Here is a 25,879-nt window from a genome sequence, read left to right as displayed (position 1 = left end):
AAAATCATGAGGATGTATGATGTGCGTGAGTCTGATTGTGATTGAATTCTCTCTGCTTGGTTCAGAGATAAGATAAAGGAGACCTTTCTGGGATCAGGCTTGGTGGAGAAGAACCAGTACAATTATAGAAGTTGCAGGTGTTCTTTTCATCGAGGACTATTACAAGAAATATATATCTTATGTTAGTCTGATAATTACTAACCAAATTTAAAGGGGATTAAGTAAATAAATAAACCTTTTCTAACTTTGTCAATGAAGTAGCTTTATAACTGAATTTCCAAAACCCCACCCTACACCAACAAGAGTGACCTAACAACTCACTTCTACCACCACCCCATCAGAATGACAATGTAGGATCTTCATATGCCTCTTCCCTTCCCCCATTTAGCTCCATATTTCTCTCCCAAATTCTCCCCTCACATCATAATTGTGATATGAACAAAGTTTCTCCATCCCTATATCTCCAACATAGACAGTATCTGCTCACAATGACTCCATCCTCAACCCCAGCTGAAAATACAAGTTCCCAACATCTCACTGTCAGTGAAAAATAGGTTCACAACACTTCCTAATCACAAACAGCACAACCACTCACTTTAAAGAGGTCCACTTTGTCCCCACCCTGAATCATTTCAATGCATAATAAAAAAAACCTGTGGAGTTCACCAGCATGTTGTCAGTTTGTGATTAAATAGATCTACTTTTTTCACGTGTCTCTCAATTTACAAATGCTCATATCTTTGGATTCTTCAGGGTACTTCTGCAAGGTTTTTACGAAATAATGAGCATTACTTAATGTTAACAACTACAATTAAGTGTAGATGCAGCTGCTGTGTAAGAGAGAGAGAAGGGGAGGGAGGTGGGAAGAGATGGTCGTGGTGCCGGTTTCAGCAGGGAAAAGAGATGGTGAGTGGCAGGAGAGCAATTGTCATGGAGAGGGATGGCCAGAGAGAGTTACATTCTTATATTGTGTTTTTCATCGTCTCATTTTAAGATGATTGTTCATAAAGTGATATTTTATAGTGATATTCAATTTTCACCTTTTACTTGTTTTCGAACAAAATACTTCAGTTCTGAAATACATTGAAAGTAAAGGAAATGCTATTTCACATCATCTGAGGGCCGAGCTGTAGATGTGTGGAAACACAGAAAAATAGGTGCAGGAGTAGGCCATTCGGCCCTTCGAGCCAGCACGGCCATTCAATATGATCAAGGCTGATCATCTAAAATCAGTACCATGTTCCTGCTTCCCCCCCCCCATATCCCTTGATTCATTTAGCCCTAAGAGCTAAATCTACCTCTCCCTTGAAAATATCCAGTGAATCGGCCTCCACTGCCTTCCGTGGCAGATTTCCACAGATTCACAACTCTGCGGGTGAAAAAGTTTTTCCTCATCACAGTCCTAAATGGCCTACCCCTTATTCTTAAACTGTGACCCCTAGTTCTAGACTCCCCCAACATTGGGAACATTTTTCCTGCATCTAGCCTGTCCAATCCTTAAAGAATTTTATATGTTTCTATAAGATACCCACTCATCCTTCTAAATTCCAGTGAATACATGCCCAGTCGACCCATTCTTTCATCATATGTCAGTCCCGCCATCCCGGGAATTAACCTGGAGAACTTACGCTGCACTACCTCAATAGCAATAATGTTCTTCCTCAAATTAGGAGACCAAAATTGCACACAATCCTCCAGGTGCAGTCTCACCAGGGCCCTGTACAACTGCAGTAGGACCTCTTTGCTCCGAAACTCAAATCCTCTTGCAATGGCCAATATGCCATTAGCTTTTTTCACTGCCTGCTGTACCTGCATGCTTACTTTCAGTGACTGATGTACAAGCACACCCAGGTCTCGTTGCACCTCCCCTTTTTTCTAATCTGACACCATTCAGATAATAATCTGCCTTCCTGTTCTTGCCACCAAAATGGATAACTTCACATTTATCCACATTGTACTGCATCTGCCATGCATCTGCCCACTCACCCAACCTATCCAAGTCACCCTGCAGCCTCATAGCATCCTCCTCTCAGCTCACACTGCCAACCAACTTTGTGTCATCCGCAAACTTGGAGATGTTTGGACTTCAGCGAAGCATTCAACAAGGTTCCGCACGGTAGGCTGCTCCGGATGGTTAGATCGCATGGCTGAGAGATAGTTGAATGGATAGAAAATTGGCTTTATGGAAGAAAGGAGAGGGTGATGGTGAAGGTTGCTTCTCGGACTGGAGTCCTGTGACTAGTGGTGCGCCTCAGGGTTCGTGCTGGTCCCTTTACTGTTTGTCATCTACATCAATGATTTGGATGAGAACATACATCGCAAGAGTATAAAGTTTGCAGATGATATAAAAGTTGGTGGTTTTGCAGATAGTGAAGATGGTTGTGAAAAATTGCAGCAGGATCTTGATCGATTGGCCAGATAGGCCGAGGAATGGTTGAAGGAATTTAATACAGAGAAATGTGAGGTGTTGCATTTTGGGAAGTCAAACATAGGCAGGACCCACACAGAACGGTAGGCTCTGGGGAGTGTTGTAGAACAGAGAGATCTTGGAGTGCAGATGCATGGTTTCTTGAAGGTGGAGTCAAAGGTATATAGGGTGCTCAAAAAGCCTTTTGGCACATTTGCTTTCATCAGTCAGAGTATTGAATACAGAAGTTGGGAGGTCATGTTGCAGTTGTATAAGACATTGGTGAGGCCACATTTAGAGTATGGTGTTCAGTTCTGGGCACCATGTTATAGGAAATATGTTGTCAAGCTGGCAAGGGTACAGAGAAGATTTATGAGGATATTGCCAGGACTATAGGGTCTGAGCTATAGGGAGAGGTTAAGTAGGTTGTGACTCTTATTCTTTGGAGCCCAGGAGGATGAGGGGTGATCTTATAGAGATGTATAAAATCATGAGAGGAATAGATCGAGTAAATGCACAGAGTCTCTTGCAGAGTAGGTGAATCAAGGACCAGAGGACATAGGTTTAAGGTGAAGGGGAAAAGATTTAATAGGAATCTGAGGGGTAACATTTTCACACAAACGCTGGTGGGTGTATGGAACAAGTAATTTAGTCAGGGACTATCCCAACGTTTAATAAGTAGTTAGACAGGTTTGGAGGGTTATGGACCAAATGCTAGTGGGACTTGTGTAGCCGGGACATGTGGGCAAGTTGGGCCGAAGGGCCTGTTTCCACACTGTATCACTCTATGACATCAACTAATCTGGAATGTAATCCGTTTGTAAATCAATGTTACCCGTGTTAAATAATATATTTATCCAAAACACCACTGTTCCTTTTACACACTTCCTCTGCTCAATATATTTTAAAATTAAGATCTTACCAAAATTGTTAATTTCTTGAGCAAATATTCTTCCTTTTCAAAAAGAGCTAACATGTCTTCTAGATGCTCACAGTGGGCTTGGACAACAAGTTTCCTAGAGTGCAAAGAACAAAATAGTTTGAATTTACAAGAAACCTCAATGTAGGCTTGAGAACCCGAATATCATCTTCTTAACATGCATGTTGCAACCTTCATAACAGCAATAAATTAAACAATTTTAGAAATTGATCTTTTCCAGTTTGTGCTGGAAGTAACCAATTCTGGAGAAAGGTTTAAAATAGTACCTGTTTTTAGACCAAGTTCCAGACTCCCACAACCTGAACAGTTTTCTTCATTTCCCCTCTGACCCTTCTGCCAATTACTTTACAGCAGTGACACAAAATGCTGGAGTAACTCCACGGGTCAGGCATATCTCTGGAGACCAGGGACCGGTGACCATTGAGGTTGGGACCCTTCTTTAGACTGATTGTTGGGGAGGAGGGGAGAAAGCTGGAAAGAGGTGGGTAATAGGTAGATTGACAAAGACCAGAGATGAAAAGACTACAAGTGTGACATAAGGATGGAAGAGGTACGAATTATGAAGCCAGTGGAAGAAATATTGGTGGAAGGGGGGTGGGGAGAAATGTGTGCAAGTTCAGGTGGGGCACAAGGAAGAGAGAGGAGGGGGGTTGTTTTTAGGTTAGTTACCTAAAATTGGAGAATTCAATGTTCATAATGTTAGGTTGCAGACTATGAGGTGCTATTACTCCAGTTTGTGTGTGGCCTCACCCTGGCAATGGAAGAGGCCCAGGACAAAAGGGTCAGTATGGGAATGGGAAGGGGAGTTAAAATGATTCGCAATCAGGAATCCAACAGGCTTTGACGGACCGAGCATTCTGGCGGATCTCCATTAGACCCTCTTTTTCTCCGTCCACTTGATAATCTCTTCCCATGCAAGAACTCCGCCACATCAACATCGTCCTCCTATGAAGACTGTCGCAAATTATTCATTTAAAACCTTACCTAAATGCTTCACACCATGCTCAGGTTAGCTTTTTGGTCTCGACACACCATACACCTCTTTATAAACGAACATAAAACTCTTTTAGATTTTCTTTGATTTTATTTGCTAATATTTTTAATATCTTCTCCTTGATTTTCTAATTTCCTTTTTAACATAATTCTTACATTTAAAAAAAACCTCTTATAGTCTCTTTGATGGATTAGGCTATCAGTGTTCCACATCAGCCACCTTATTCTGCATTATCCTACTCCCTATTCCCAATTATTGGGAAGGTTCCGGGTATGGCAGCACCATGTGGGCATGATCAGCCTGAACACCTCATCAAAAGTCTTCAACTGCTCAGACACTACTTTATTCTCAAACAATTAATTCCATTCTATCTGTATCCTCAATTAATTGACCTTTTTTACTACTCCTTTGGATTTAATTGCAGTATATCCTATTCAGCAGTCAGATTTGTTTACTTGCTTATTTTATTATATTTTTCTCTCCAAAGCATTCAATATTTTGCATCAAGTTTTGTGTTTCTCCTTTCTAAATCTTTGTAGTTTGCTATACCCTTCACTGATTTTCCTTCAGTCATATGGTCCCGTTTGCTGATGACTATTGCCATGTTCAAATCCAATTAAAACTATTCAGCAAATGAAGCACAAATGCTATGTGACAAGTGATGATTGTACCACAAAGATAGTGGGCTATGACCCAACACCAACAAATGGGCGGCACAGTGACGCAGCGGTAGAGTTGCTATCTTACAGCGCCAGAGACCTGGGTTCGATCCTGACTACGGCTGCTTGTCTTTACGGAGTTTGTATGTTCTCCCCATGACCTGTGTGGGTTTTCCCCAGCGGTACCGGTTTCCTCTCACATTCCAAAAACGTACAGGTTTGTAGGTTTATTGGCTTGGTAAAATAGTACATGTTAGTGAGTGTAGGATAGTGTTAATGTGTGAGGATCACTGGTCGGCGCAAATTCAGTGGGCCAAAGGACCTGTTTCCGTGCTGCATCTCTAAGCTAAAGTTAAACTAAACTAAACTAAATAAGAAGCTAAGGTACACAAAAATGCTGGAGAAACTCAGCGGGTGCAGCAGCATCTATGGAGTGAAGGAAATGGGCAACGTTTCGGGCCGAAACCCTTCTTCAGACTATTTCCTTAGCTCCATAGATGCTGCTGCACCCGCTGAGTTTCTCCAGCATTTTTGTGTACCTTCGATTTTCCAGCATCTGCAGTTCCTTCTTAAATAAATAAGCTAACCAACAACCTTTGAGATTCAGTGGAATTCAATGGAGATTGCAGAGACAGGCCCGATGAGGAAAGAGTGTGATATCAGGTTCCAGGCGTGACATGGCAGAAAGCAGCAGATCAATGACAAGCTGATGGGTGTTTTTCACTGTTTTTCACTCTGCTTTGTTAATCAAGGTAAGGAATGACAGTATATATCAGCAAATGACAATGCATACCCTGAGCTAGGTGGAAAGTCCCAGTGACCTCGACAACTATACATGCAGGAAAATGTCTCCAGATGCCACACCTTGAAATCCAGTTTTCAGATCTGGAGTAGTGGTTGGAGTCCCTGTGATGCATTTATGAAGCTTTGGTGGATAATATATTTAGAGATGTGATCACAGCTTATCTTAAGTGTATGCAGGCAAAGAAGGAATAGGTAAATTGTAGGCAGACTAGAAGCAGCAGGCAGATAGTGCAGGAATCCCCTATATCCATCTCCCTTGGACTTTACTGCTACTTGCATTAGAAATGTAGTAGCTCTAGAGGTAATCTGGCAAAATTTGAACTAAAACATAGGAAGGCAAGTAATATATCTGGTCATGAATTTTAAACAGTGATACCGTCCTTGTCAAAAACACATAAAATGAAATAAATGTTACTCTCACAACACATAGGATTCACACTGACCATTTATTACCTTTCCCATCTCCATGTAACCAACACCCCCCTCCACCCACAGCAAAATTATCAAAATAAATATCAAAGATTGCTAAGGGGAATGTTCCAGAATGTGGCTTAAAACTTGTATATTTAAATAATTTTAAATTACACACATTTTCCATAGATGAATTCTACTTTATTTTGCCTCACAAATAACAAAAGAAAATCATGTTTTGGAGTCGATTGGAAGTCAATTAATAATTTCAATTATAAAAATTAATCTAATTAAAACATTATTACAGGGTAGCTCAACTTTTACACAAGGAGAATCTTTAAAATGTGCTGCTTTTCACACTTACTTTGTTTTCTCCATTTCCTCAAGGTGGTGGGCAGATAAATGTTTAGATTGGTTACCATCTGCGTGAAGTCCACATGCTTCCTTATTGTTTTTATTGTGGCAGACACACACTTCCGTGGGAATTGAATTGTTCTCCGCATGTAAATGATTAAATGGAACTGAAGTATTTTCTTGTAACTTTTCTCCAATTATGTTGATCAAATCCTTATTAAGCGACTTGCCACAAGACTGAAAGCATTCTTCTTCATGGTGGTTATTTTGCACTGTTTCAGTACAGCCTCCAGCCACCAAATCTTGTGTTTCTTGCTGTGATTCTTTAATCTCAGAGCTGCAAATCGGTTCTGTTGTTTTGTTGTGTGTAATTACAGGAGTAGAAATGCCTTCCTGCCTGCTTGCTTGATTAAGATATGGACATGTAGAGCTCTGGTTTCCAGCATCTGAAAAATATTTATCTGCTGCAAGTTCATCTTCAATAACGGAAGCTATATGATGATGTGAGTGTACAATTGAAGAATTGATTACGTTTTCTGCAGTATCCACATCATCAGGTTCACTTTTAGAGCCTTTCGGTATTTGTTTATAATTGTGGCATTCACTTGTTTGGCTGTTGTCTTCAGAGAGATTTCTACTTAGTACGGCATCACACAATTCTCCCTGCCTCATGTCATGCTTTGGTGGAATTAGAGAGCATGTACAATCATTAGTTGACAAATCAGGTACACTGGTTGTCAAAATATTCTCATCTTTATAAGCAGTCTCTACATGGCTAATATTTGAACAATGGTCAATTTCATCTTTTGCAGCTATCTCCATTTCAATTTCATCTTTCAAAATAAGGTGTGCTTCATGAATAGTGTTTTTCAAGTTGAGTAAAATATCTGATGACACTTTCTGATTTCTAGCAAGATAGTCAGGTGATAGATTCACCCACTTTTCAAACTGATTGGTCTGTGATGATAAAACATCAGAACCACTTGGTGATACCTCCATTTCAGCAGAGGGCTGGTTACATGAGATTGTCCATCCACGAGCTCCAGCTCGTGCATCTTGACACAGTGGCTTCTCCACAGAAAGGTCATCAGAAGCATTTGTTAAATCTGTAGAAATATAGTCATTAGATGGAATTATATTATTGGTAGTACGGCACATTTGCTTGTCTTTTCCTACATTTATTATTGAATTCAAATGGAAACACGTTTTTTTTCTCGGGTGACACAAAGTGCCAGCTCCAGTTTTCACACTTTTCAAATCTGTAGCAACGGTAAAACTACTGTCCATTTGAGAAATGTTTGACATGGGACAGCTATCATCTTGATTTTCAATTGAAAAATTGTCTTTGTTTACATTCTGCAAACTGTTTTTAGAATCGAACGATAAGTATCTTGGGTTCATTTGACAACAATCAATATTATTTGGAGAATGCAACATTTCCGTGAAGTTCCTTCCTGATGAACAGTGAACTGCACACTCCTCTCCTGTCGTCCTTTGTGAAGCACATATACTGTGTTCTTCTATCCTTGGGTAACAGTTTTGATCTTGAGAAAAGGGGAAAACATGTACATTGTTTCGTCCATTCTTTCCTTCCTCTCTTTCTATTTCAAACAAGGAATCTTGATTACAGGTTTGATTCTGTCTATCAATCATGCTTTGGCAGTTGGAGTATGTAGAACTACTACTGCCACATTCAATCTGAACCTCTGATGTTTTGACAGTGGAATGCAGTGAGGGAATGCATTCATTATTCTCATTGCTTATTTCAACTTGAGGTTGATAAAATTGACTGAGGAGCTCCTTCAAGGGTTGATAACTTAGCTTCTTCTGCAATAATGGTGGCTGCTGAAGTTGTTGGAGCTGCTGATGATAAAGGCGCAAGTGGTTTTCCCGTTCCTTTTGCACAAAAAAATTGTTCTTTAATGACTTAGGACTCTTTTGATGTTCATTTTCAAATATGTTTGCATTATTTGCTTTATTGGGCGAGTCATTTTTTATCTGTCCAATAAAGTGTAGTTCATTTCTGGGAATGACTTCTTTTTGAATAGGATGAACTGTTTGAACTTTCACATTTCTCGTTGTACCAGGAGAATTCCTTTGCCCACATTGCATTCTTCTGGATGCTGCAGATTTGGAGTTATTCAGAAAAACCTCTTTTGTAATAATGGTCTTCTCAGTCAGCTTTTCATGCTTTGTGTTTTTGCTGAAATCTCTGGAATTTTTCTTAAATATGCCCTTCAGGGGAATAGAACGAGTTTGGCATGTGGTCTTTGAGGAAGCTGGGGAAAGGACATCTTTAACAACTATTTTTGGGCTGCAAGAGGGAAGAAGGTCAGGTGGACACAAAGCTGCTGATGATAATTTATGCAGAGTTGCATTTTGATTGGAGTATTGGTCAATTTTGGCCTTCATTTTCTTTGGTATAGATTTGTCTCCCCATGTTTTGGCCTGTTTTGGGGATGGACTTCTACCTCCATGACATCTAGAAAAGATTGTGCTGGATGCTTTGGCTCCTCGCTTTAGTTCTTTTACCCTGAAGATAATAACAGTAAGATTAGCTGAAAAGGTATTCTCTTAATTTAAAAAAAAGTCCTTTGATTCAATACATTTATCTAATTTTCTCAGTGTCAATGTGAAAAATGCAATAATATTTTTAAAATATTTTTATTAATTCATAGCACGTGGAGTTCATTGGCCAGGCCAGCATTTCTTCCTGAACCTTGCTCAATCTTAAGAAAATGGTGCTGCCATCTTAAACGACTTTATTGTACAAACAACACAGAAGATGGGCAAGTAGCTCTTCAAATCTGCATCAGCACACTGTGGACAGAATGCACAGTCCACTGTGCCTGGTGGTGCAGTGGTAGAGTTGCTGCCTTACAGCTCCAGAGACCCAGGTTTGATCCTGACTACAGGTGCTTGTCTGTACAGAGTTTATACGTCCTCCCTGTGACCTGTGTGGGTTTTCTCCGGGATCTCCAGTTTCCTCCCACACTAGGTTTGGTGGTTAATTGGCTTGGTAAAACTGTAAATTGTCCCGAGTGCGTAGGATAGTGTTAGTGTGTGGGGATTGCTGGTCGGCAATCACTGAACACTGTGACATGGAGGAGAACATGCAAGTTATGAAGTTTTAGATTACTGCTCTGAATTAGAATGTTTTCTTTCTTCATTTAACGGAACAATTTCCACATCCTAACTTGAGTCAAGCCAATTCAGTCAACTGTCAGCATGGATCTGTTGGTAGGACTGTCACATTCAAAACAGAAGGCAGTAGAATTCTGATGTCCTTCAGAGATTTGAACAAACAAAAAAATCTAGACCATCTCTTCAGAAGAGTAGCTGGTGGAATATTACACTGTTGGGGTTGCATCCCAAAAACCACAGCCCAATCAGTCAGGATCTGGTTATCAAGTCACTGAATAGAGATGTGATGTATCTCTAACTACATTTTCTTTCTCCCCTAATGTGCTGAGGACAAATATAATGCCCCATTTGGCTCAAAGCAACTGAGACCAGAGAATGATTCTTATTATCAGTTACTGTCATTCCTGAATGAAAGAGACAGTTCAAGATCCATGTGGGGATGTGGCGTAACAAATGTGGCTTCATTGGCTATGATCACGCACAACTACCATGGTATGTTGCTGATTTGGAGCGGTTACATTATTGTGTTTGTATTAACTTAACATTCCACAGGATCAATGGGATTGAGGCTTAATATAAAAAGCAAAACTATTGTTTTAAGTTTAAGTTTGATGTTTATTTTTTCTTCACAAAGGGACAACCTGAATAGACCTGGCTGAATCCATATGGGTGAAAGAATGAGAAACAGTTAAACCAGGGATATGTTTGATAATTATAAAAAGTCTATGACATGGTTCCAAAAATTAAAGAAAATAGGCGTGTTATTCTCAGTAATCTAGAAAACACACCTTCATTTTCTGAAAAAGCATCTTGTAGATCTAATGCTTAATTTATTTCCACTCTGGTCTCCAAGGCTTGTAATACAACACAGTTTACAAATAATCTTTCAGGTTTGCAACCTAATTGTAACTTCACTTCAATGCTTACTCGTATATATTTTTTTAAAGAATCCTATAATTTCCCAAATCAGACCATTCAACTATTTCACAAATTATTCCAAGATCATCACTTCCACTACTGAAACTAGGTCAATTCTTGTTGAATCCCTGAGTGTCACAAAAGGCAACATCAATCCTAACCTCAGAAAAATATTTTTCATGGAATCTTAGGCCCTCTCGTCCATGCCAACCGTAATCCCTATCTCCACTAATCCCTTTGGCCTGCATATACCCTCTGCTCCTTTCCTATCCAAGTAAGTACCTAAAAGCATTTTAAACACTGCAATAGTATCTGTCTCTACTGGCAGCTCATTCTAAATATTCGCCACCCTCTATGTGAAAAACGGACCCCCTCAGTTTTCCTTTAAATTTCTTTCCTCTCACCTTAAGTCCCTCTAGTTCTTGTCTCCCTTGCCCTGGAAGAAAGATTCTATCAATCCCATCTGGACCTTTATAATTTTGTAAACATTTACAATGTCACCCCTCAGCATCATATGTTTCAGGGTGAAAAAAATCTAGCTTATCCCATATCTCACAATTGCAGCCCTCCATTCCAGCTAACCTCTTAGTGAATCTCTTCTGTGTTCCCTCTAACACATGGTGACCGACACTACACAAGATACTCCAGGTGCAGTCTAATCAACATTTTGTAGAACTGCAAAATAATTTCCCAACTTCTATACTTAATGTCTCAGCCTATGAAAGCAAACATACCAAATGTCCTTTTCACTATCCCAGCTACCTGTAGGCCCCCCTCGGTCATGACTGACCATGGGTGATGCATCCTAGTTGTTGGCTGCTTGCTCCAAACCTCGGCTAGAGCAGCAGGTGATGTGTGGTTGGATGCAAGCCTGGGCAATATCATATGGAGGACAGGCTGTTGCCCATGCAGCACGTCCCCCTTCTCCACGTCGCTGATCGATCCAAAGGAACAGCAGGGCCGTTAATGTTTGGCACCAGCACCGTCGCAGGAGCTGCCAGAGCGAGGTTGCAACAACGAACTGCCTTAGGGGCTCCGACTCCAGATTTTCTAGAGGTTTACTCCTGGAGCCTTTTCCATGACTGGATATGGCCACAAGGCACTGGAGGTTTTAAATCAGAGTTTTCACTCTCCTAGGTGTCCATCCCATCTACCTATGCCACCACTTTTAGGGAGATTTGAACTTAAACCCACAAATTTCTCTGTACTTCAACACTTAAAGTCCTGCCATTTATTGTACATGTTCCAACAGAATTTGATCTTCCAAAGTGAATTACCTCACACTTGTCTGGATTAAATTTTATCTGCCAACTTCCCAGCTGATCTATGCCGTGCTGTGTAGAAGATAAAATACAGCACAGGAATGGGCCATTAAGTCACTGTGTAAAGACTTGGCTTGTAAATCTCCTTTAAACACTCCCTGTCTCACTATTAAACTATGCCCTCTGGTGTATGACATTTCCATCCTGGGAAAACATTGCCTATTAATGCCTCTCATACCTTTATATATTTCCATCAGACCTCCCCTCAACCTCCAACACTCCAGAGAAAATAATCCAAGTTTGTTCAACCTCTCCTTGTAGCTGTACACTCCAAACCAAACAACATCTTGGTTATCCTATTCTCCATGTCCTCCACATGCTTCCTGTAGTGTGATGACCAGAATAGCACACAATACTCCCAATGTCGACTAACTGAACTTTTATTCAGCTCCAATATTACTTCCCAATTTTTATACTCAAATACCACGACCGATGAAGGCAAGCACGCCATATGCCTTCTTTATTGCCCTATCGACTTCCGTTGCCACTTTCACAAACTATGGTCTGGCATCTGTACATAGATGTAGGTTACGATATTTACTGCATACTTTTCTCTCAACTTTGACCTCCCGGAGTGCAACACCTCACACTTGTCCAGATTAAAATCCATCTGCCATTTCTTAACCCACATTTCCAACTGATCTACATCCTCCTTTGACAACCTTCCTCACGATGCACAACTCTGCCAATTTTTTTGTCATCTGCAAAATTACCAATTAGCTTACATTTTCATCCAAATTGCTTAGATGTATAAATAAATAACAAAGGTTCCAGCACTGATGCTTGTGGAACACCACTGGTCACAGACCTCCAATTAGAATAACACCCCTCACCTCCATCTTCTATACGCAAGCTAATTTTTAAGCTAATCCACCAAGTCAACATGGATCCCATACGCCTTAATCTTCCAAATCAGACCATCATGATGGACCTTGTTGAATGCTTTACTAAAGTCCATTTAGATAACATCCACTGGCTTCCCTCATCAATCATCTACTAACAACCTTTGTCATTATACTTAGCTACAATTCCTGAGATCCCACTTTAAAATTTCCCCATCAGCTTAATATACCATTTACTGTAAAATAAGCAATCTGTTGCTCACCGGTCTGCATAGCGCAAGGTATTCAGCGTGTGTTCTGTGGCCACGTGGCTAGGTGAAATATTAGCAATCATGCAGGTCTTGGAATTCCCAATAAAAGAGTCTTTCAATACCTCAAAAAAAAAAGTAAATTTTGCACTTACTATTAGAAAACATTTAAGGAAATTATAATTTGTATAATCAAATCATTTCACATTTTTTATTTCAATAAAAAATTCAAATTATTAAGATTGTTTTTTTAAGGCATTCACTACATGCATGCTTCACATCGATATAATAGGGTCAAATGCAAACTTGAAGAACAGCAGCTTATATTTCACCTGGAGAGTCTACGATTCTCCGATTTCAGGTAACTCGTATTTCCTCTGTCCCTTTCTCTCTGCTCCTAGCTCCCCAGGTCCAATCACACACACACACACATTTCTTCCCACTTTACCCTTCCTCCTGTCACTCAGTTTCTTTTCCCCCATTCCGCTCATCCCATTGCTCACTCCACCCCTCGCTGTCGACCACGTCTGCCACCACTTCTTCTCTAACAATTCCACATTCCTTTCCTATCAGTTTCCAAAATTTGCAACCTTTTATTCTTCACATCATATCCTAGCTTTTGTTGTGATCTCCAACCTTCCCACCCCTGCCAGGCTGTTCTCTGCCAATCAATACATCCTTGCCTGGATCCACCGGTCACTTGTTAGTTTTTGCTCAGCACTCCCCCACATCTTTATATTGGCCCTCGCTACTCTTTCAATCTAGATGAAGGGTCTTGACCTGAAACTTCATTTGTCCATTTCCCTCCACAGATGCTACCTTACCCAGTGAGTTCCTCCAGCTGTTCTCCTTTTTTTTGCTACAGATTCAAACGTCTGCAGTCTCTTGTGCCGCTAATAGATATTATAGATTTGGATTGCTGCTAGGGCTGATGATGTTTAAAAGAAGGGAAGTGTCATTTTGTACTCAAGTCACTGCAATACAAATTGACATATTGTTACACACTAGTTGATGCCCTTCATTCCATTCTCCTAACTTTCTGACATCTCCTGGTCGTTTCCATTTCTCTTCCAATTTCCCAGGTATTTAGTTATCAGATACCCATTCTCATTTTAGACAATAGACAATAGGTGCAGGAGTAGGCCATTCGGCCCTTCGAGCCAGCACCGCCATTCAATGTGATCATGGCTGATCATCCCCAATCAGTATCCCATTCCTGCCTTCTCCCTATATCCCCTGACTCCGCTATTTTTAAGAGCCCTATCTAGCTCTCTCTTGAAAGCATCCAGAGAACCTGCCTCCACCGCCCTCTGAGGCGGAGAATTCCACAGACTCACCACTCTCTGTGAGCAAAAGTGTTTCCTCGTCTCCTTTCTAAATGGCTTACTCCTTATTCCTAAACTGTGGCCAACTGTGATTGGGGATGATCAGCCATGATCACATTGAATGGCGGTGCTGGCTCGAAGGGCCGAATGGCCTACTCCTGCACCTATTGTCCATTGTCTATTGCCCCTGGTTCTGGACTCCCCCCAACATCAGGAACATGTTTCCTGCCTCTAGCGTGTCCAAACCCTTAACAAATTAATATGTTTCAATGAGAAAACCTCTCATCCTTCTATACTCCAGAGTGTACAAGCCCAGCTGCTCCATTCTCTCAGCACGTGACAGTTCCGCCATCCCGGGAATTAACCTGTAAACCTACGCTGCACTCCCTCAATAGCAAGAATGTCCTTCCTCAAATTAGGGGACCAAAACTGCACACATACTCCAGGTGTGGTCTCACTAGGGCTCTGTACAACTGCAGAAGGAAGTTGTACATTTTCTGTCAGTCAGCCAGTCAATCAGAATAACCGAATATTGAATTTTCTAGTTCTTAGAAAGTCATGGTAAATTAAATCCAGATAACAAGTAAACAAAAAAATGTTAAAATGTTAGAAAAATACTCTAAACAGAAACATTCTACACCTAAACATTCTGTCCCGCACAACAAAGACGACAGAATGCATAAGTGTCTAAGGTCAGTTCTCGTAGGCTGTGGTAGATCTGTAGTAGGCTTAAGCAATGTTTGTAAGGTATTTTAAAGGTAAAATCAAGGAATCATTCAGGACAAGCAGCTAATGTTGATCAATCAAGTGCAGAACATAATATAAGTAACATTATTTTGGATTTTATGAAGGGCTGATGTCACAAAAACTGAAAGGAAAATATTGCAGAATTTGAGGATATATATTAGTTTTACTGAGATGGTAGCAGGTAATCTTGAAAAAAGAGAAATCTCTGATATATTGCTGATGGAGTTGGCAGCAGAGCTTTGTTTAAGACAGAGTTGAAATTGACAAGTAACCAACAAACACATGGTGATTTTGCCAGTGGCTGAAAGCTTCAGTTTTGGTTTTTGCAATGCTCAATCAGACAGAATTTTGGATTATCTACAATTCATGTCTAATACTAGAGCAAAATGCTAGCCATGGTCTTTCGGAGACTGGGCAGGTGGTTGTCAGTGTGATCATGCTTTAGATAGCTGATCTTATGCTTACGGAAGAAGCGAGATAAAAACACAGATGGGGAACAGGAAAAAGGTGAAGATTAATTCTTAATGAACTTAATTAATTTATGTGCAAGAGTGGAAGTAATATGCAACGTTAAAAATGTGTTGCTTGCACTGGGACAGGGACTGACTGTGTGAAGGATAAGGGTGTTCCCACAGAAATGGGACATTAAGATTGCAAGAGAGGAGGAAGATGAGAAATTACGTCAAACACAAAAAAAGAACTTGTCATTTTGAGGAGTGGAAATTCTGTGGTGCAAGCACAATTACTTTTCAAAAATACTTGCTTGGTTGAAATGTTCTCTGGAAGTCATAATATAATCTGTATAAACTGTTTATGGTAGCAATCCAGCATTCTTTACATCCAACAAAGGGCAAGATATTTTTGGACTGTTGCCATTACAAGTCATTATAGCAAAAGGAAACAAAAATCAGACTGTATATCTACATTATAGCATTAATAATAATAGTATGGATTTTCATACACAATGAGAAAAGTGATCCTAGTTGAATCATTCCTGTATTTTTGAACAGGAAATTTAAGATACGAGGGAAAAACCAATATGAAGCTCTGGTGATAAAAATGAAGGATGGATGGGAAGAGATATTTTGACCATAAACATTGATCAAGACCAAAGAGGTCAAAAGGCAACAGTAAACAGCATGGTTGCTATCACATTTCACTCCACCCAGGGGAAAACACTGTGACTATCTACCGGGTTTATGTCCCTCATGATTTTATAAACCTCCACAAGGTCACCACTCAGCCTCCTAAGTACTGGGGAAAAAAGACCCAGCCTTTCCTTGTAATACAAACCCTCTAGTTATCGAATCATAAAGCATAGAAACATGCCCTTAGGCCAAACTTGCCCCACTAATATCCATGTAAATCTTTTTTTTGCACCCTTTTGGCTGAATGCCATCCTTCCTATTGCTGCACAACCAGAACTATAGAGTACACCAAATGTGGCCTTATCAATGCCTTGTACAGCCCTAACAGAATGTCCCAACTTCTGCACTCAACAACCTGGCAGATGAAGGCAAGCATGCCCAATGATTTATTTACCACCCTCTCCATCTGTGACACCTTCATAGAACTACATACCTACACCCTAGGTCTCTCTGTTCTACAACATTTTCTGTGCAAGTCCTCCCTGGTTTGTCTCAGCAACTTTGCATGTATTGCATGACCAACAGGGGGCGCTGACCTGTGCGTGGCTGCCCAGCCAGCAGCTGTCTGTCTTTTCATCTTTTTTTTATTTTTAGTTAGTTAAAGTGTTTTTGTTTCTGGAGTTCTAGACTTTTTTATGTGGGGGGTGGGGGGGGGGGGGGGGGGGGGGGGGAAGGGGGAAACCACCTTTCAGGGTCCCTACCTGGACGGAGAGGCAGCATTTCTCCGGGCTGCAGTTTCGACCCGTCCTCGCGGCCTACCAGCGGGCCTGGAGCGGTGTTTCCTGACGGGGACCGCCCAGAACCACGGCTTCGGCAGCGGCACAGCGCTGGAGCGCTATCGTGGAGGGGGCGATGCCTTGCCTGGGTCGCCGCGCTGGAGCTCCGGTAAGCTGAAGACCGCCGGGAACAACATCGCGGAGCTGCGGGTCTGAGGAGCGGCCAGCTGCGGGCGGCGGCGCCGAACTGTACACCGGGAGCCTGGGATCTCGCGACGAGATCGCCAGTAGTGGAGCTCCAACCGGCACGGCCTTGTTGGCTTTGGAAGCCGCGGCCTCCAGTACGGAAGCGGCCGTTCCAGGTGTCCCAAACCGCTGTGAGGATTCTCCCGACGCCGGAGCACCATCACCCGGCGAGAACGGCCAGGAACATCGGGCCTCCGTAGAGGCAACTGTGGAGGCCTCAATTGGCTCGACTATGGGTGAACTGAGGTTGGGGACTGGACTTTGTGCCTTCCCTCATGGTGGGAGCTATTGTGGGGGGATGTTCTTTATGTTTAAATCTCTTATTAATGTTATGTCTGTATTCTTTCTTTATGTGCTGCATTGGCAAGAAGCATTTCACTACACCTAGGTGTATGTGACCAATAAATAACCTTTGAACCTTTGATTTAAACAATTCTTTTGTCATATGGCTAAGCAGAAAGAGTGCATGTTAAAATTGTATTAAGGGTGTCCATTGTCATATAAACAACGTAACTGATATTCAAAAATACAATAAATTAATAACCATAATACTAGGTAACTATAGTAGTGCAAAAACCAAAGTCCATAGTGCAAGCAAAGACAATATATGGCAGGGTAAGTGTCTTCCTTGAATCCTCCTTTGATGAACCAGAGTGGCTCATTTTCAGCATTTTGCTGCACATGCAGTTTAAAAAGTACATGAAGTCCTATTTATTCTATAAATAAGCATACTTTCCATGTCCATTACAAATACCGTTCAATATTTACATTCCAAGTAAAAACTTGGCAAGACTACTATTTCACAGTTCCAGCAACCTTGACTCAATCCTGACCTCTGGTGACATTTGTCCTGTGACTGCATGGGTTTGATCAAGTTGATTTTATTTTCTTCCACATCTGACATATGTGTAAATTGGCAGATTAATTGGCCAGTGTAGATTGTACCAAGTGTGTAGGTGAATAGTAGATTTAAAGCTTGTAGTGGTGGTAGTAGGATAGTGGTGGGGAGGAACGAGGGAGTAGTTGATGGGAATATGGAAAGAATAAAATGGGCGAGGATTGGAATAGTTTAAACACGGGTGCTTGATGGTCCGTGCAGTATTTTGGGTACAATGCACTCATTTCCATGCTTTATGACTCAATGATCAACCAAATTTTTGTTGGGCATCAAAAACACTCAGCAAATAAATCGTTAAAGGATGGAGCGCCTACAACAACACTTAAAAGACATTTGGACAGGTAGGTGGATCGGCAAATGGGACCAGTTTAGATGGGACATCTTGGTCGGCACAGACAAGTTGAGCCAAAGGGCCTGTTTCCATGCTCTGTGACTCTGTAACTTCTTGACAGGTAGGTGATAACTTCACATTAAATTAATTCAGAATGGACTTCTCTGTACCCCAAGTTGCAAGACAGCTGGCTACATGTTTAAAGACACACATTGAGAAATGTGACTGTTTCACTTTAAGTTACTAGGTTTCCTTTAATATAACGCAAAGTTTTGTTATGCAGTATTATTTGCTCATGTAAATCACATGTATATTAAAGAGGCACATTTTAACTTTCTAACTGAAGTTTTATGCAATAGGATCATCACCATGCAAGATTCCACCCCAAGGTCTGCTTTTGCCCTGCCACCATAGAATTTATCAATTTAAACTAGTTTGCAGAAGTTTTATTTTTACTTGTTATGTTCTCAAAGTCATAGTCATGAGGATTGTTGTCATGAGAGCATTACCACAGATGTGAGCAAGTTGTGAACGTTTCTGAAAATATGAGTTTCGTCTTGTAAACGTTTTGCTCTTCTTAAACAAGACCTGTGTGCAAGGCCAGGTTTTATGAAGAAAGGTCAGTGCAAAACATTGTAGGAAATGAAAATCTTACCAGTGTAAGCTTGCTTTGTCTGAACGGTGTGTGAGCCTGTTCCTGGTCAAGAGCACGAATACATTCTTTAAGCTAAAATGTAATTAAGAACAATTTTCTTGCAGAATATACAATGCACAATTGATATGTGAACGATCATGGTTATTGTAATAAATAATCCACTCCTCCCCACCCCCCCCCCCCCTCCCCCAAGTCAAATTAATGGCGCCAAATTAACAATTCCGTACTGTAAATTATATTTACAAACCAGTTACAAAACGCATTCTAATCTGCCAACTTTCTGTCTTAATAATGGCTGTAACTCTACAGATGGTTATGTCAGAAGATAAAAGAAAGAAAAAAAAAATCACAATTTCCTTCACAATATAGCAAAAATCAGACTTTGGTAATTCCTCCAATTTCACATTTGCCTCCTGCCATTAGGCTCCTGAACCAGTCATCTCTTTCACATCCCGGAGACATGGCTCCAGGGTGACCAAGGCTGGGAGCTAAACATGCAGGGGTAATCAATATTCAGGAAGGATAGACAGAAAGGAAGAGGAGGTGGGGTGGCATTGCTGTTTAAAGAGGAGATTAATGCAATAGCAAGGAGAGACATTCGCTTGGATGCTGTAGAATCAGTATGGGTAGAACTGCGAAATAGTCAAGGGCAGAAAACGCTTGTTGGAGTTGTGTACAGACCACCAAACAGCAGCAGGGAGGTTGGGGATAGCATCAAGCAGCAAATTAGGGATGCGTGCAGCAAAGGTATAGCAGTTAGCATGGGTGACTTTAATCTACATATAAATTGTGCCAACCTAAATTGGTAGCAACGCTGAGGAGGATTTCCTGGAACGTATACAAGATGGTTTTTTAAACCAATATGTAGAAGAACTGACTAGAGGGCAGGCCATCCTAGACTGGGTATTGTGTAATGAGGAAGGATTAGTTCACGATCTTGTTGTGCAGAGCCCCTTGGGCAACAGTGACCATAATATGATGGAATTCTACATTAGTATGGAGAGTGACACAGTTAATTCAGAGACTAGGGTTCTGAATTTAAAGAAAGGAGACTTTGAAAGTATGTGTAGGAAGGAACTGCAGATGCTGGTTTAAACCGAAGATACTTAAACCAAACCTTACTCTACACTCTACCACATTTGATTATTCCATTATTGTACTTTTAATATTCTTTTGCACTACTCAGATATATATCTCAACAATTCTGATATTTTGCAGTCGCCATTGCACGTAATGTTTACTCTGTGAGTTTCATGTGAACAAAGGATTGCATCCTAGTGTACATACTGTAACAATAAACTAATCTCAATCTGAACTCTGATGTCCAGTTCATTTACCTTGTCAATACTTAGTTTATATTGATAAATATAGCCCCAATTTCAATTACACCTACTGTATGATTGCCTCAGTACAGACAGACTGCCTCCTGCCTTTGTAATTTTGGTTAGCCCCAAAACACACAGCTAGCTGAAGAAGTGCAAATGAGACCGATAGTTATAACCAGCAAGTCTTTAGAGAATTTCAGGTAGTCATTCCCTAACTTCCTTTGTGGGACTTTCATCCCCTTCATAACACTATTCCGTAATGAATAACCTTGAGTATTTCTACTACCCAAATGTACCTCATAAATTCAAATACAAAACGTTTTGTCTTCACTAAAAAAGATTATCTGTTCAAAATCAACTTACGGCCAACAAACTCTGATTTATTTCTGCTCCTTCTATTTTAGCTTGCTTGTCGGAATCTTTGGCATCAGCAGCCCTCTCACTCCCAGCGAGATCAATGAAAGAAATCCTGGGCAGAGAATCATCATGGTTTAATATTCGTAAACATGGTATGATTTGTTCTACAAAGATCAACATTTCTTGAAAACTTTTCTAGTTTGTTTTTGGAATATGGTTAGATCATTTTCTCTCCCATCATCTCCCCTCAACATATCCCCCTCACCCCCACCCTCCCCTTCTTGCTTGACAGTTGGCTGGTTTACATGACTACCTCAGAGGATATTAAGAATAAATATGTGTATGTAACTGAAGCTAAAGTATCCAAACTCCATTTACCTCAAAGACAGCTTTTCAAACAAATGGAGTTGTACATTTTTTAGTTTCTTTAAAATAAATTATGTTGTCATAAATTGGCAGGATTTGTTGAACTCAATTGCACGATTATGGGTCTTGAAGTCTAACCGTACCTGTCCTAAAAAAATTGCATTATCATACCAATACTAACAATAGTGTCCACATAATGCAATATGTTACAATACTGATGGTACTCTGATGAACATCACTATTCAAAGAAACAAATTATTTGTCCACTTTAAAACTTATAAATTTTAGTATTAAAACATCTCATATGTAAAAAAATATATTTTTGAATTTTATAAATACAATTATTTTACCTCCCAACAATTTTTTCAGCTGGATCCTTAAGTTGGATTTGAATAATAGCATGTGAACGTGAGGAATCTGTATTTATCCCAGAAGCCCCTGTGCTCCTTGCTTTACTGCCCCAAGAAATGACCTGAAAGAAAATCCAAAAAGCTGAAGTCATCCACAAGTTTGCCTCCAAGAATATGTTTTAGATAAATGTTTCGATTTTTGGTTAATGTATTAAATGAGTGTGACTATTTAGTACCTTCTTTGGTGCTTTTCACATTGATTAGTCTAACAATCTTAACTGTTTAAGGGCCTGTCCCACTTTCCCGAGTTATTCACAAATTCTCCCGAGTTTTCCCCTTGATTCAAACTTGCAGAATGTTCGTAACGAGTCTTTAGGAGGCCATAGGAGTCCGTGGATATATCGTAGCGGCTCATTACGCCAGCCGTAGGTACTCAGGGCTATTTTTTAAAACTCGTGGGCATTTTTTAAATCAGGCTGGAAAAAACGTCCCGACTTACATGATGCCCCGAGTACCTACAACTGGCATAACGAGCCGCTACGATATATCTACGGACTCCTACAGCCTCGTTACGAACATTCTGCAAGTTTGAATCAAGGGGAAAACTCGGGAGAATTCGTGAATAAATCGGGAGAATTCATGAATAACTCGGGAAAGTGGGACAGGCCCTAAGTAGTCTAATAGCTCAAAAGTTATTTTAAATAAGCATCTAATTGTTCTGTTGTCAGTACACATGACAATTAAACGCTCTTGACTCTTGAATATATATTAGTGAACAAAGTAGAACAGTTGGCATCCATCAGATGCATGGTCTGGAAGAATATTAGAATAAAAATTATATAGTTATCAAGTGTAGAAATGATATCTGCAGATGAGAAAATACTTGGTAAATAAAATGTGATTAGAGAAGGAATGGGTGAGGTTTCGGGTCGAGACAAGAACACCTAAGATGGCGCCTGCTGGCGGCGTTTTGCTAACAGCCAAACAGAAGAAGATTGCTTACAGCAACAAGCAACTTATGTGGATCAGAAAGACGGCAGAAATCTGCGCCATAATGGACAAGCTGCTAGTGCACCTGAAAGTACTAGCGATTTCGCGATCTCCTGCAGCTGCGAGAGCCTCCGACTGCAAGCGTTCCCTGGACCGCTGGAGATAACCAGACCCGACTGGGAAACAAAGAGACTGTACCTGGAAACACCTCCGGAGCCGACGAGCAGGATTTCCCGGGAGCAACGGAGCTGGAGCTGCCGTCTGGGAGGACCGTATGGACCGTACGCAGGCATCTGGGAAAGGGAGAGGAGGGGGCGTCTGCCTCATGGTCAACTCTGCGTGGTGCTCAGGCATGGCAGTCCTGTCCAACTCCTGCTCTCCACACCTAGAACATCTGGTGGTGAAGTGTCGTCCCTTCTACCTTCCGAGGGAATTCACCTCCATCATCCTGACCGCGGTCTACATCCCACCCCAGGCAGGCGTCCGTCTGGCACTGGAGGAGCTGCACGCCGTGGTCAACAAACACCAGACGTCTTACCCCGAGGCGTTTGCCACCATAGCAGGGGGCAGAGGAACAACTCCAGGACTGTTTGGAGTCTGTAGATTGGGCAATGTTCAGGGACTCGGCAACGGACCTGAACGAATATGCGACAGTCATTACAGACTTCATGATGAAATGTGTGGAGGACTGCATCCCAATAAAAACCTTCCGAGTGTTTCCCAATCAGAAGCCTTGGATGAACTTTGAGATCCGCACTCTCCTGAAGACCAGACACCGGGCATTCATGTCTGATGATACAGTGGTCTACAAGAAGTCCAGATACGACCTTGGTAAGGCCATCAAACAGGCCAAAAGGGACCTGCTCCAAGCTGGAGGATGAGACAGATGTTCGGCAGTTGTGGCGGGGCCTGAATGCAATCACCTCCTACAAGGCGAAATCAGGAGGTAGCTCGAATGTCGGCGTAGCATCACTCCCTGACGAGCTCAATGCGTTTTACGCACGCTTTGATAGGGAGAACACTGATGTGCCTTCTCGAGCCCCCATTCGCTGTGATGGTATTTCAGTCAGTCACAGAGGGCGGCGTCAGGAAATCCTTCAGAGGGGTGAATCCTCGAAAAGCGCCTGGACCTGATGATATACCTGGTCGTGTTCTAAATACCTGTGCGGACCAACTGGCTGGAGTTTTTACGGACATTTTCAACCTCTCACGTCTGAGGTCTGAGGTTCCCACCTGCTTTAAATGGGCATCAATAATACCGGTGCCCAAGAAGAGCAAGGTGACGTGCCTCAATGACAATCGACCAGTGGCACTAACGTCGGTGGTGATAAAGTGCTTTGAGAGGTTGATCATGGCGCAAATCAACACCTACCTTGACAAAAACCTGGACTCACTGCAATTTGCCTACCATCACAACAGATCAACGGTGGATGCGATCTCGCTGGCCCTCCACTCCACTCTGGACCACTCCACTCCGGTCTGGACCACTTGGACAACAAAAACTCATATGTCAGGCTGTTATTCATTGATTACAGCTCGGCATTTAATACAATCATCCCCTCCAAGCTAGTTACCAAACTCACAGAACTGGGTGTCTGCGCATCTCTCTGCAATTGGATCCTCGACTTCCTCATTCACACTGTTCGAATTGGTGGAAAAGTGTCAGCCTCGATAACAATCAGCACAGGAGCACCTCAAGGCTGCGTGCTCAGCCCCCTGCTGTACTCACTCTATACTCATGACTGCGTAGCTGGTCATAGTGCGAACTCCATCATCAAGTTCGCTGACGACACCACTGTTGTGGGACGTATCACTGATGGGGACGAGTCAGAGTATAGAAGAGAGATCGACCGACTGGCCAAATGGTGCCAGCACAATAGCCTGGCCCTCAACACCAGCAAAACCAAGGAACTGATTGTGGACTTTGGAAGGAGTAGGATGGGGACCCATAGTCCCGTTTATATCAATGGGTTGATGGTGGAAAGGGTCAAGAGCTTCAAATTCCTGGGCGTGCACATCTCTGAAGATCTCTCCTGGTCCGAGAACACTGATGCAATCATAAACAAAGCACATCAGCGCCTCTACTTCCTGAGAAGATTACGGAGTCGGTATGTCAAGGAGGACTCTCTCTAACTTCTACAGGTGCACAGTAGAGAGCATGCTGACCGGTTGCATCATGGCTTGGTTCGGCAACCTGAGTGCCCAGGAGCAGAAAAGGCTACAATAAGTAATACACTGCCCAGTGCATCATCGGCTCTGACCTCCCTGCCATCGAGGGGATCTATCGCAGTCGCTGCCTCAAAAAGGCTGGCAGCATCATCAAGGACCCACACCATTCTGGCCACACACTCATCTCCTCGCTACCTTCAGGTAGAAGGTACAGGAGCCTGAAGACTGCAACGTCCAGGTTCAGAAACAGCTACTTCCCCACAGCCATCAGGCTATTGAACTCAACTCAAACAAAACTCTGAACATTAATAGCCCATTATCTGTTTATTTGCACTTTATCTGTTTTATTTATTCATGTGTGTATATATTTATACAATGGTATATGGACACACTGATCTGTTCTGTATTCATGCCTTCTATATTCTGTTGTGCTGAAGCAAAGCAAGAATTTCATTGTCCTATCTGGGACATGACAATAAAATCTCTTGAATCTTGAATCTCTTGAATCTTGAATACTGCCTGGAAATTCAAGGATTGGGATTGAGAATAATTCAGAATTCAGCAAAGAAGAACAAAGACATTAATAAGAAAAGGAAAAGTAGAATACAAGAGTAAGTTTGCAAGTAACATTAGACATTTTGATTCTCTACCTATGTAGAAGGGAACAGTTAATGCGGGTCCCAAGATTGAAAGGGGAAAAATACTGGAATGTATGAAAAATGTAGAGAAATTAACCTAATATTTTGTGTCTGTCTTCATAAACACTAAAACATTTTAAATAAGTCCAGAGTAAACGAGGAGCTGAAAGAAATGAGCAGTTATATAAAATATTAAATAAATTAATGGGACCAAAATGATTATAGGAATTTCAACGTGGCAGCCATTTCAACGTGGCAGATGGAGTGGTTTATCATATATCAAATGTTCCCCAATTCCATAACTGTTCTCATGGATCGGAATGCTGCAAACATACCTTCACTAAGGAGCAAGGGAGAAAACAAGGAATTATACATCAGTTAACTTGATATCAGTAGATTGGGAAATGCTAGAATTTATTATTAAGGAAGTGGTAGGGGCTTGGGAAGTGCTGTGGAGCAGAGGGAATAAATAAGGTAAATGCAGTGTTTTACCCAGGGCAGGGAAATCAAGAACTAGAGAACATAGGTTTAAAATGACAGGGGAAAGATTTAATAGGAACCTAAGGGGCAACTTT

At 41.4% G+C, this 25,879-nt stretch overlaps 1 protein-coding gene and 1 long non-coding RNA gene across 3 annotated transcripts in view; one reads left to right on the top strand and one right to left on the bottom strand.

Annotated features, from left to right (window-relative positions):
* kif24 (kinesin family member 24) overlaps positions 1-25,879 on the bottom strand; it is a 94,802-nt gene that overhangs the window by 2,093 nt on the left and 66,830 nt on the right. For both annotated transcript variants that reach the window (XM_033031925.1, XM_033031936.1), the window contains exons 7-12: positions 21,508-21,629; positions 20,798-20,903; positions 19,110-19,181; positions 13,059-13,168; positions 6,580-9,102; positions 3,330-3,423 (exon numbers count right to left, since the gene is read on the bottom strand). In XM_033031925.1, coding sequence (XP_032887816.1) covers positions 3,330-3,423; positions 6,580-9,102; positions 13,059-13,168; positions 19,110-19,181; positions 20,798-20,903; positions 21,508-21,629 — 3,027 coding nt within the window. The remainder of the gene's footprint in view (positions 1-3,329; positions 3,424-6,579; positions 9,103-13,058; positions 13,169-19,109; positions 19,182-20,797; positions 20,904-21,507; positions 21,630-25,879) is intronic.
* Positions 1-25,879, top strand: LOC116979975. The gene is made up of 3 exons (XR_004413816.1): positions 1-14; positions 7,091-7,100; positions 25,779-25,879. It is a non-coding gene; the product is annotated as an uncharacterized LOC116979975 (long non-coding RNA).

Source organism: Amblyraja radiata, chromosome 1, assembly GCF_010909765.2.
Source record: "Amblyraja radiata isolate CabotCenter1 chromosome 1, sAmbRad1.1.pri, whole genome shotgun sequence".
Lineage (NCBI taxonomy): Eukaryota > Metazoa > Chordata > Chondrichthyes > Rajiformes > Rajidae > Amblyraja > Amblyraja radiata.
The sequence above is the reverse complement of the archived record's forward strand: the minus strand, read 5'-3'. Positions and strand labels throughout refer to the sequence as shown.